Source organism: Peromyscus eremicus, chromosome 5, assembly GCF_949786415.1.
Source record: "Peromyscus eremicus chromosome 5, PerEre_H2_v1, whole genome shotgun sequence".
In the NCBI taxonomy this organism is placed as follows: domain Eukaryota; kingdom Metazoa; phylum Chordata; class Mammalia; order Rodentia; family Cricetidae; genus Peromyscus; species Peromyscus eremicus.
Window position 1 is genome coordinate 39759615 of NC_081420.1, and position 13772 is coordinate 39773386.

Genomic DNA, 13772 nt, shown 5'->3' on the forward strand with positions numbered 1-13772 from the left:
GTGAGGTGATGTGGGGAAGGCACACAGATTCAGCACGAGCCTCAGGCTTTGGGAATCGGGTGGGGAAATATGATGAAACAGAATGAGAAACAGAGGAAGAAATGTTGGTTGGATAAACGTAGAGTTCAATTCAGCTAAGCTAAGAGTTAACTAGGAAAATCCAGGTATGAAGACATACAGACAGAAAGACAGACAGGGAGACAGACAGACAGACACACTCCACTTGACCAAGTCAACTTTGCTAGTGCACAGCTCAAAAATAAAAATCTCCATTAAAACTTTAGATTTTGAATAGCAGTTACCAAACTCATCCATCAGAGTACAATATCGCAGAGTCCACAGTGGGGAAAAAGGAGGCATTTCAAGGACCTAATCTGCACACATTACATGTGTCCATTGCTGCCTTATGCACACTAGAAAATGCCATTGTGCAAAGTGTGTATTTCAGATCCATGTCTAGCATTACTGATACTTTCTTGAAAGAGTCTTTACATCCTGGACACAAAGTTTTCTACCTAAGAAGGAGGAAATGGTTTTGAAGTTTATTAAGAAAATAATCTTCCTCTTAATGACTATGGTTGGCACTCTGGGGAACATTTCTGTTTCTGTGAATTATATGTTCAGTTGGTGGGGAGGCCCTGAGAGGAAACCCATACACCTTATTCTTATCCACTTGGCTTTTGCGAACATCATACTCCTCCTTGCAAAAGGATTGCCAAAGACAATAGCAACTTTTGGTTTGAGAAACTTCCTAGATGACATAGGCTGTAAGATCCTTATTTACCTGTCAAGGGTGGCCCGTGGTGTCTCCATCTGCACCAGCAGTCTCCTCACTGTGGTCCAGGCCATCATCATCAGTCCCAGAGCATCTGGGTGGAGGAGGCTCAGACCAAAGTCTGCATGGCACATCCTTCCATTCTTTTCATTCTTTTGGATGCTCAATGCTTTAATAAGTATGAACCTAATCCACTCCATCACAAGTACAAACCTGAATACATCACAGCTTAAGAATGAAGACAACTATTGTTATTTTATGCTAGAAAGTCAGAAAACAAAGTGGATTGTTCTTCCTCTCATGGTCCTGAGAGATGCTGTGTTTCAGGGTGCCATGGGAGGGGCCAGTGGCTACATGGTATCTCTTCTCCACAAGCACCACCAGCATGTCCTCTACCTTCAGAAGGCCAAGCTTCTCTACAGAACTCCCCCTGAGCTGAGAGCTGCTCAGAGTGTCCTCCTTCTGATGCTCTGTTTTCTTTCCTTCTATTGGATTAATTGTGCTTTTTCTCTATTTTTAAGTCTCTCTTTAGGGAACAATTCCTTGATGATAAATATCCAAGAATTTATGATCCTTGGTTATGCAACCTTTAGCCCGCTTGTGTTGATTCACAGGGATGGACTTCTGCCTGAGTGTTGGCATGCTCAGTGAGAGAATTCAGTAAATTATCTCTCTCATTCATCTGTTAATGAGTGTCAAAAAGCTTTCAGTTCTACAATATTGTGAATAAGACAAAATCCCACAGAACAGTTTAAGCATGTGTTTATTGTCAGACAATCTTCCTGGTAACTCAAGCCTTGAGTGGAGAGGGAGGGAGACTTTGGCAAATTATAGTGATACAGAAACCTCATTCTTTATATTGCCACCCTTTTGAAGGGACTTTATTGTTTTTAGCTTTTTTATATTTGTATTCATTTCTTGTGTATGAATAGTTTGCCTACATTAGGTATGTGTAACTTGTGCATGCTTGGTGCGTCTAGAGGCTGGATGAGACCATCTAATGCCCTGTTACTGACTGGAGTAAGACTTATGGTTCTGAATCAAAATGTGGTTGCTAGGAATTGAACCTGGATCCTCAGTGAAACCAGCTACTGTTTGTAAGTGAACCATCTCTCAAGCAGTGAGAAAATGACTTTAATTAGAATTTGTAAAATTGCCTTTTCTGTTACCATGACTGAAGCATGAAGATGAATTTGGTAAATTTTATCAAAATTTATAGTGATTTAATCCTGTTAGTCCAAGAAATTCCATATCTTGTACCCGATGCTGTGCTTGTGAAATGTTAGTACTACAAAGTTATTGGGGATTCCTCAAAGTGTCTTAAGATTTCATAGAAAAGATTTTACAGAACTTCGAAAGAATGATGTATACTGTGCAGTCAGTCACTAGATGATCAATGCATCAGTCACAACACTTGAATGAACAGAAAAGTATAATTGGTGTTGTATTTGTGAACATTCTCTGCAGGAAAAAACATTGTGTATATAGGACAAACATTTTATTACTCAACATAGAAACATGGGGCAATGTAGATCCACATAAAACCTGAGGAATTTAAAGAGAAATAAAGGATTCTAAACATACACACACAAAAAATGGAGTCAAATATGGCTTCTTGGTGACTGCCTTTTTTTTGGGTAGGCTTGGTGCTAGTGGCAAACAGAGGTTTGGTTCCTTTAAGAGGCAGCTTCCTGGCCCAGTGCTAGTGACAAACATGGGTGTGGCTCTTTCAAGGGGCCTGCCACTGGACATTTACATGGGGTTGATGAGCAGCTTGGCGACATCGTGGACCCAACAACTTCCCAGAGCTGGGGCAATAAAGGTGGCTCCCTCCAGTCCCTTGGCCATGAAGCCAGGCTCTCAGGGAACCAAGAGGGGAGGAGCCAGCTGCTAGTGCCATGAGCCAATGTATGCACTAAGCCGAGCAATGCCAGGCAACTAACATAGCAGTATAAAATTGGTCTCATGCAATCAAAGAATAATACAGATGCTCAGTAAAGACAGCTCCAGATGGACAAAACCTCTAAACGGGTTACAGTGTGTTTAAAAATATACATAGGCTTGGGAAAGAAAAGAGAAAGGATATATACAGTCATATAATAAAAAGAAGTTTAAAAACAATAAAGTATTTAAAAAGGGGTTAAGTGTAGCTGAAGTTTCCCTGATTCTGCCCGGATCCCACTGCCCTGTGGCCGCTTAGGCCCAAGTAAACACACAGAGGCTTATATTAATTAAAACTGCTCGGCCATTGGCTCAGGCTAACTATTGACTAGCTCTTACACTTAAATTAACCCATAATTCTTATTTATGTTTAGCCATGTGGCTTGGTACCTTTTCTCAGTTCTACCTTCACATCTTACTTCCTCTGTGTCTGCCTGGTGACCTCGAACTCTTCCCAGAATTCTCTTCTCTGCTTCTCCTGCCTATACTTCCTGCCTAGCTAATGACCAATCAGCATTTTATTTATTAAACAATCAGAGCAATACATTCACAGCATACAGAGTGATATACACAGCAGTAAATTAAAAAAAATAAATAAATAAAAATAAATAAGTCACATAAAGATGGGAACTACACAGAGTCTGGATCCTTCATGTTACTGTGTTTCCTTTAGATTTTCTGATTGCTAATGAAGAAATAACAGCTGCTAAGATGCATTGATTATGAAAACTGCTGGATTAAGCCAACCTATATATTTTCAAAACATCTTGACTTCAAAATGGAAATAAAAATGTTACTTTGGGAAGAGGTTATGCTTTTATTTCCACAGGAAGGGAGAGGCTGTAGATTCATTTCAGGTCCATATGGATCAATTAATTGGGAAGACCTTCTGAAAGTCCTGACTACAGACATAAAGAAATAAACATAGAAACCTACAAAACAAATAACGTATATTTTAGTTGCTCAAATATAAAGCAAAAAAAAAAAAAACACAAAACTTCTTTGGCTAATGTGTGCACAATGCACTGTATATACTTGTATTAATGCAGACATGTATGCTACTTTTAAAAGTTTATGTATTTTCAGAGCAAAGGGACCAGACACCAATAAAAAACCAGATGGCCCAGGTGATCAAGCATCTCAAAATGCCTCTGTTACAGTCTCCTCAGAATTCTGCATTCAAAACAGCTTCAAGACTGCTGGCTGACTGGGTCCAGCCTCACATACTAGCCATGACCTAACAATTATCCTTATTTTCTCAGAGTTCCCCCAAAGATACCAGTGCTGACAGACAACAGGAAGTAGTCTAGAGAATGAAGCCCACATTCCCAAGAGATGGAGTATGGGTGGGTTTTGGTTATTCAATGGATTATAAAAATTTTCATTGTTTAGGGGGGTTGGTTACAAGTTGTTATTGGTTATAGTCAGAAAAAAAGCTAAACAAAAGAGTTAAATTCAAAGATCTCTTTCTAATGGAAAAAAGGAACATTATATAGGAATAATAAGGCAAAAGGCGTAGATTATTGAATTTACTTTAATCCTAAAAACAACTATACATCTCAAAATACTTTACATTGTTATGGATTTTGGTATATTGCCAAAAATTTAAAGTTAATTTTTTATACTGTATATATGTTTCTACTCTTGTTTGGGGTATTGTGTTTATGCAGCTCATTTAAAATGTAATATATAATTAAGAAATACAGATTAATAGTCGTCTATAATAGTCAAATTTATAGTCATGTTAGGTATGTTTTCAAGGTCATACAGAGATATATTTAGATGGATAGTCTTCAAACACTTCAAAGACCTACAGAATATGGCATTAAATATGTTTAATAACCTATAACTTTTCATGACAATGAGACAGATACATCTGCTCCTGACAGCAGCAATTTGTTTCAAAAGAGGATGATGGGCATCAAAGAAACTGCATGTGGAGTTTGTTTTCTTTATGGCAAAAGCTAGCCATTTGGGCAAAGAAACTGCCTCTGCATCAGTTATTGACAGAATGCTGTCTGTTGTTGTTTGGTTTTGCTCTTTTGGGGGGGCTGCCATCTAGGTCACAAATAAATCATACACAGAGGCTTATTCTTACTTACAAATGCCCAACCTTAGCTTGGCTTGTTTCTTCCCACTTTTCCTGACTTTAAATTATCCCAGCTACCTTTTGCCTCTGGGCTTTTAACTTTTTCTTACTTCCATAACCTTATTTTGCTTCTTACTTTCTGGCTGGCTGTGTGCCCGAGTGGCCGGCCCCTAATGTCCTCTTTCTTTTCCTGCTCGTCCTTCTACTTTTTTTTCCTCCCAGATTTCTCCTTCTATTTATCCTCTCTGCCTGCTGGCCCTGCCTATTTCTCCTGCCTTGCTATTGGCCATTCAGTTTCTTATTAGACCATCAGATGTATCAGACAGGCACAGTAACACAGTTTCACAGAGTTAAACAAATAAAACATAAATAAAAGTAACACACCTTAAAATAATTTTCTACAACATTTCTCTCTTTTGGCCTAAATAGAAAGAAAAGTTTTCACTTTAACATAGTAAAATTATACACAACAAGAGCAGCTGTAAAGTAAGAATTACATTTACAATATCCTATTTGTAGTTAGTATATTCAGAGAAAATAATGGATTATCTATCCTATCTTAGTGAATCCAAAGTTTTACACTTAATTTACTTTCTATCATAACTAAGGAAAACTGCAACCATAACTATCTAGTCTTAACTCCATCAAAGACCCCAGAAGGATAATATTATTTCAGTAAACAAAAAGTGCATTGCAAGCAACTTCCAAAGCTCTAGAAATGACATCTGACTGTCTGGACATCACTCAAAGTTCCTTCTGCAACCTTGGGGAAACCATCTTCAGCCTACAGGCCTAGAGTATCAGGCAAACTTATCAGTGAAGCAGGAAACTTGAAGGACTGTCTTGTCTTGTATTGGCAAAGTTCATCAGTTGCTTTTCTCTGTGTCCAGAAGAATGTCTGAAAGACTTTTTGTGAAGCAGTAATTTTGAAAGACTGTCCTACCTTCTTTTGGCAAAGTTCATCAGTTTTTTTTCCTGTGTGCCTCGCATGTCCAGTCTGCACAGCACATTGTCAGCAGTCAAGGCAAGAACAGTTTCTTTGCTCAGTGGCTAACCTTGCCACAATGAAAGCAAACTCCGTAAGGAGTTTCTTCAATGCCCATCATCTTCTCTGAAGTAAATTGGTGCCGTCAGGTGTGGATGTGTCTTATTGTCATGAAAAACTTTAAGTTAACAAAACATTTTATTTTATTTTATTTTATTTTTTTTATTTTTTTTTATTTTTTGGTTTTTCGAGACAGGGTTTCTCTGTGTAGCTTTGCGCCTTTTCCTGGAACTCACTTGGTAGCCCAGGCTGACCTCGAACTCACAGAGATCCGCCTGGCTCTGCCTCCCGAGTGCTGGGATTAAAGGCGTGCGCCGCCGCCGCCCGGCTAACAAAACATTTTAAATGCCATATTCTATAGGTCTTTGAAGTATTTGAAGACCATCTATCTAAAATATATTTATTTAACCTAGAAAATATACCTAACATATCTACAAATTTGGTTGTTCTAAATGACTACTGATTTATGTTTCTTGATTATACTATATAGTTTATAATAATGCTTTAAAAAACTAGAACTTTACCTTACATTTTTAAATGAACTGCATAGGTACAATACCTTAAACAAGAGTAGAGACATATATACAATATGTGGTACCAAAAATGACCTTAAATTTGTATCAATAAAAATTCCTTTAAACAAGACTAGAAACATATATACAATACTTTAAAACAAAAAATGACCTTAAATTTGTATCAGTATACAAAAGTCCATACCAATACAAAATATTTGAGATTAACAGTTGTTCTTTAGTTTAAAGAAGATTCAATAATCTACCCTTTTATCTCATCATTCCTGTATTTCCCCAAATTATAATAAATATCCATAACCCATCAAATAACCAAAGACCACACACACCTCCAACTCTTGGGAATGTGAGCATAGTTTTCTCTATACTGGCTCCTGTTCTCTATGGACAAAATATCTTTAGGGCCCGAGAGAAAAATTTGAGATAATGAACAAGTCCAGGGAAGACCAGCAGTAACCTTTGCTGATAGACATCAACTGTCAAGATTCAAGAGGTCTCGCCTGATCAAACCTGATCTATAATAACTCTGAAGGAATCCACAGCCTCTCATCTCCTATGGAAACAAAAGCAAAATTTCTTCTCCAATGCATTTTTGATTTGAAAAATACATTTTTTGACTTTTTTAAAGTTAAGGCATTCCTAAAGCATCTGGATTAGTTCAAATTAGCAGTCCAGTTCACACTTCCATATTTCCTAGCAGCTGTCTTCTGCTTCTCATCAATCAATAAATTCAAAATCAACACAATGACATACAGGATCCAGAATACCTGTGTATTTCCCATCTTTATGTGGCTTATTATTTTTATATTACTTTACTTCTCCCTTAAATTTATGAATATACCTTTTTTTCTTTTCTTAAGCCTATGAACATTGTTAAACACACTATAACCTGTCTAGAGGTTTTTCCATTTGGACCTCTTTTATTGTATATCTTCAGCCTTTTTTGACCATGAGAGCAGAGCTTTAAACTGTGAACCTACACCTAGATCCTCTGTACATGGATCTCAGCTGGCCCTGCCTGCTTCTCAGTTTGTGAAAGCCAAGTGTGAGGTTTGCCTGACCAGGAACTGCATTCAACCTTCCTAGATCTCTAAAATGCTGATGCTTGCACTGTGGCAGGCATTTTTACTTAGAGTTTTGTTGCTACTTAACATATTGGCTGCTCAAGGGCTTGCCAGCAGGCAGAAACTCTTAAAGGAGCTGTATCCTTTTTTTTCCTCTTAGCTTTCTTAAGCCCTATGTGGAAATTCAACCATGTTGGGCTCCAAAATGTTGTTTTTGTTTTTGCTCTTTTATTGCTTTTTATTCACAAATAAATCACACACAGAGGCTTAGTCTTACTTATAAATGGCCAACCTTAGCTTGGCTTGTTTCTTTCCAGCTTTTTCTGACCTTAAATTATCCCAGCTACCTTTTGCCTCTGGGCTCTTACCTTTTTCTTACTTCTATAACCTTACTTTGCTTGTTACTCTGTGGCTTGTTGTGTGCTGGGTGACTGCCCCTGATATCCTCCTTCTTTTCTTGCTCCTGCTTCTTTTTTTCATCCCAGATTTCTCCTTCTATTTATCCTCTCTGCTTGCAGCCCTCCCTGTTTCTCCTGCCTTGCTATTAGCCATTCAGATCTTTATTAGACTATCAGGTGTTTTAGACAGGCACAGTAACATGGTTTTGCAGAGTTAAACAAATGTAACACACCTTAAAATAATATTCTCCAACAGCTGTCCAGACTAGACAACCAGGGCACAAGAAAGGCAACTGTCAAACTTTGCCAAGACAAGGTAGGACAGTCTTTCAAAATTCCCTGCTTCTCAAAAATGTCTGTCATATATACTAGGCCTGTAGTCAGAGTTAAATGCCCCAACATTAGAGAAGAACTTTGGGTGATTGTCCAGGCAGCCAGATGTCACTGTCATTAGATAACATTACACCCTTCTGGGGTCTTTCAGGGAATTAAACACTAAATAATTGGACTTAAAGTTTTTCTTAGTTATAATGAAAAGATAACTTAGGTTTAAAACTTTAGACTCACAAAGATAAGATATATAGTATTTTCTCTAAATTTGCCAAATATAAATGGACTGGATATTGTAACTGTAATTCTTACTTGATAACTATTTTTGTTGTATATAATTTTACCATGTTAAAGGTAAATCCTTCCTTTTAATTAGACAAAAAGAGGGAAATGTGGAATATTCTTCTACACTGTGTGAATGTATGTCACTGTGATTGGTTTAATCAAGAAGCTGACTGGCCAATAGTTGGACCGGTAGAGATCAGGAGGGACTGGCAGACAAAAAGAGAGCACGAAGAAGAAGGGGAGGAGTCTCGGGAGTTGTGAGGAGATGCAGAGGAAGAAGGAGATGAAGGTGCTCTACTGAGAACAGGTACTGAGCCTCATGGAAGAGCCAAGATAAGAAATAGGGGTTAATTTAAATGTAAAAGCTGGCAACAAGCCTGAGCTACTGGCTGAGCATTTATAATCAATAATAAGCCTCTGTGTGTGTATTTGGGGAGCTGCTGGTATAAAAGAGCTGATCAGCTATCTAGACAGAAAACTCTGCCCACATCTAACAATTGTACAATTTTATTTTCAATGATTATATCCACAACTATTTATCAGATGTGTCTCATCTGACTAAAACCTCTGTAACAGTTTGGGTTTTGGGTGCACCATGGCTCTACTTTACCATGATGAATAGGTTTTTTACTTCTTGATTGTACTCTATGTACAAAACAATTAAGTGAGCAATGTGTGAGTATTGCATTACGGTATACCTTATTAATTAACTTGTTTTTCTAAGATAAAGATTTATTTTTATTTATGTGTATGTGCCTGTGTGAGTGTATGCCACATTTGTACAGGTACTCACCAGGCCAGAAAGGGCACTGGGTCCCAAAGAGTAATAACTGCAGGTGGTCATGAGTCTTTGATGTGAGTGTTGGACAAGGAACCAGGATCCTCTGCAAGAGGGGCAGATCTCTTAACCATCCCTCCAGCTCCTTTACACATTTCTCATGTAAATGTGACTTGTTTGTAGGTAACAGCCATTGCTTCTCTTGGTCTCACACTCTTCTGTTACAGCCATTTTCTAGAAACTGACATAAAGGGCTGGATTAATGAACACTTTATCAGTCCAGCTAATTTGACCCTAAAGAAAATGACATAAGAACATGGAGAAGGAGTGAAGAAATGTGTGCTAAATCTGATTGATGAAGAGATTGTTCAACACTAAGACTAGACAGAGGGTCTGGAGAGATGACTCGTGGGTGAAAGCACCTACCGACAAGCCAGACAACCTGATCTATCTCTGAAGGGAGAAAACTGACTCCTACATGTTGTCCTCTGACTTCCACATGTGTGCTGTGACACACACACACACACACAAAATAAACTTTAAAGTAATTAAAAACTTTTTTAAAAGGGTAGACAGGAGATACATAATTGTTGATACAGCATGCCCAAGGATGGTCTGGATTCTGAGTGGCACATAGAGCTGCAATTTTCAATTTCCCCTTAAAAGTCAGAGTAGATTAGAGAAAAAAACAAAACAAAATCTTGATGAGAAGATAAATCAAAAATTTTAATTCATGATGGAAATAGTTTAGAATCTAAATAAGTAGAGGATTGTGAAGGCAACCTGGACATGTGACTCACTTGTGCCCTTCAGGTAATGTACATGAGATTTGACAACTGGAATTGGATTAGTATAAACATCTCAAACTTCATAATTTCTTTTTACTTTTCTTTTTTGTTTTATTGTTTTCGTTTTTTGAGACAGAGTCCCCTATTTCTATTTGCAGCCCTGGATATCCTGGAACATGCTCTATAGATCAAGCTGGCCTTGAGCTCACAGGGATCCATCTGCCCTTGCCTTCTGAGTGCTGGGATTAAGTGTTAGCCACCATGTCCAGCCGATGATTTCTTTACGTTGGATGAATTGCTCATCAGTAGCATGGAACTGTGGGACATTAGGATAATGAAATAAGTCAGCTACATGTAGACAAATACCACATGATTTTACTAATAAGTGGAGCCTAAATACAGAAGAGAACAGAGCCTTCAGTGTGTGGTGTGCAGCCTACAGCCCTCAGAAACTACCTCCATTTGTGAACCTGCTTGTGGCTGGTTCTTCCATATAATTAGAAATATGAATCTGTGGCTACTCAGAGCTTACCAGCCTTTACCTTCAAATTCTCCTTGTCATGTGACTTTTACCAAGGAAGACATTAAAAAGCATCTGTTCACCCCAGATAGGGTAAAAAGTGTGCAAAGAATTGGTTTCTTCAAGGTGGTGTTGAGTGAACCAGTTTCCTTGGATAAGTTGGGTACATCTTTATTTGTAGGTGCATGGAAGACATCAAGCTACATCTAGAAAGTCTGGTTCCAACATGGATGACAACCCCAAAAGAGCTGTACAGTAAAATATCCCAACCCTCAATCAGGCTTTCACCTCCTATATATCCCCCAAACAATATGCAGCTATGGCAGGAAGAGGTGAAGATGTGAAAACAGGCCCTGCCTCCCATCCCCCATGAGACTTGAACTGTCTCATTAACAGTATCATAAGGCAAGCTTCCTCTCTGCTGTTCTGTGTATATCATTGCTGAGGTTGTAGGCAAGGGTATTCTGTGGGACATACCTTAACTCTACTTCATGGTGGCCAATGGCCCTGTCACTCCTGAAGGAAAGAGATCTACCACAAAACTGCATTACTCCTCTGGTTCATACATTCTCCCCACTCCTTGCAAACTGCTCTCTTAATATCTTGAGATGCTGAATCCCAAGCCCAAGTGGGTCCCTGAGCTGGTTCATAGCTTGGAAATGTGGGTGGAGGACCAGTCTGGGGACCTTGGAAGATAGTTACAGAACATGTTTGGATTTCGTGTTGTGTGTTTTCTCAGCTCACATCCTTAGTTAATCCACAACAAGTGCTTGGATAACCTCTGAGCCAAACAGTGTAATGATTGTAGAGGAAGAAGAAAAGCTGCCACATGGGCCGAGACTCTGCAGAGTTTCCTGACACAGTGATGATAACAGCTGAAGTCTTTGTGCTGCTTCCTTGGAGCCAAGAACCGCAAGATCCTGAAAGTGCAATAAGACCTGGGACTCCTCACCCTGACAGGCTGACCCAGCACTCACCTTTGGGCTCAGCACAGCAAGGAGACCTTGAAACCCTTCAGTTCACTCTAGTGTGGTGCTAGCCTCGTCTGTGACAAGTTCTTACTATTTATCTCTAGGTAGTTTCTAAGTCATAATCCTCCTGCTGTAGTCTTCCTGGTGCTGGGAATGTGGACTTGCACTACCAGTGGTAAGGGCAGTCATTTTTTATCAAGCTATAAGTCTGTTTGGAGAAGTGTTGCTTTTTCTTTGTTTGCTTTTATTTATTTATTTTTTTTGAGACAGGGTCTCACTATGTCACCATGGCTGATAGAACTGGCCATGCAGACTCTAAAGCAATGATGTAATATTAACTGGGAAGCAGAAGAGGAAGGGTTCAGATCGGCTTTCCAGCTATTTAGAATATATGCAAATCTTAGGGACCCAAACGCACAGTTTCCTTTACGCTAACATACTGTCCCATATAAATATGCCTATATGGGAGACATGGTTCTTGGATGTGAAACAGTAACTTCCTCCCCATCTAGAAATCAGAAAATAAACTTGATCTGAGAGAGATCACAGTGACCCAGTTATTGACAAGGATGAGAGAAAAGATTGGTAAGACCAAAGGAAAACTAAAAACTGACTGCAGAAATTTTCCTAATCCCATGACAATACACAGCAGCAAGTTATTCTCCTTCTCTAATCTATCTTCAAAAGCATCCACACATATAGAACAAATCCATGCTTCCCTTAGAGGTCAGGAATCAAAACTCAGACCTCATAGTTAAGTGCCACCCCACAGTTCCTCTAGGGCACTCTCCTGCCTACACACAGTAGATTAATTAATTATTTTTTTGAACAAGAGACTTTTGGGGACAACTTTGAGTGGTTCAGCTTTAATTGTTTGATCATAAATGGAAAAATTATGCCGCTTGACATACTATTGAAGGCTAAAATGCCATTTAATACTAAAGCGCAGAATCCGTTTGAGGTTCAACTATAACCCAGGAAACATCAAAGCTCTGGAGCAAAGACACACAAGTTGGAATGAAAAAGGCAACCCCAGATGTCATCTTTATTACCAAAGGGGAGACATCAGGGAAAACTGAATCAAACTAAATGGAGAGAGAAGTGGCTGAGCAAGGAAAAGTGCTTGCTGCCTACCTGAGAGCCTGAGTTCCTTCCCAGAACCATGGTAGAGAGACAGAGCCAGTTCCTGGGTATTGACCTCCAACTTCCACACACACACACATAGTACATGTATGTGCCTATATATATACACACATGTACATAAAATGAGTAAATGTTTTAAAAGAAATAAAATCTGAGACACAGTAGAAGTTGCAACACCTGTAGAGTTGGAGATGTTAAAGAACTTGAAGAAAGAGATTCCCCGAGTGTCTGCAAATAGGCCATAGTTAAGATGCATTGATTGATTCCCTGGCATTTGGAATTGCATGATGGTAATATGATAGGATGAAACAGAATCAAATACGATAAATAAAATAATGAAAATAAGAAATAACTCCACAAGTTAAGAAAAAATTTAGGTTGTCTTCAAGCATCTTGAGCGTGACCATGGACAGAATAAACAAGGATTCAATTTGATTTTTCCACTATGGGGCTCAAACAGCATGGTTAGAAAATTTAGATATTTGTTCTGTGTTGCACAATATTCCTTTACATTGTGTGAGTATGTGTCACTGTGATTGGTTTAATAAAGAGCTAAATGACCAATAGCTAGTCAGAAAAAGGTTAGGTGGGACTTCTGACTACAGAAAAGACTCAGAGAGGAAGAAGGTTGGAGTTGCCAGCCAGATTCAGAGGAAGCAGGACGTGCAGGAGGAGAGGTAAAAGCCACAAGCCACATGACAGCATGCAGATTAATAGAAATGGGTTAATTTAAGTTATAAGTGCTAGTTAGAAACAAGCCTAAGCTAAGGCCAAGCTTTCATAATTCATGTGAAGTCTCCATGTCGTTGTTTGTGAGTTGGCTAGAGGGACAGAGAAAGACCCGTTACAGTTCTGTAATAGAAATGTGGTGATTTGAATAAGAATGGCCCTCACAGGCTCACATATTTGATTGGTTAGTCAACATGGCAGGACACTATTTGAGCAGGATTAGGAGCTGTGGCCTTGTTGAGGGAAATGTGGCACCAGGGTTGAGCTTGGAGGTTTCAAAAGCCCACCCCTGACCCAATCTCTGTCCCTTCTCTCTCTCTGTGTCTTTCTGTCTCGTCTCTGTCTCTCCCTCTGTTTCCAGATTAGGAGGTAACTCTCAGCTTCTG

General features: G+C 38.9%; 1 protein-coding gene across 1 annotated transcript; it reads left to right on the top strand.

Moving 5' to 3' along the window:
- The first annotated feature begins 407 nt into the window (after positions 1–407).
- On the top strand, positions 408–1426 carry LOC131911308 (vomeronasal type-1 receptor 4-like). The gene has a single exon (XM_059263291.1). It carries the CDS (start codon positions 530–532, stop codon positions 1424–1426), a length of 897 nt encoding a protein of 298 aa, XP_059119274.1. The 5' UTR covers positions 408–529.
- The last annotated feature ends 12346 nt before the right edge of the window (positions 1427–13772 follow it).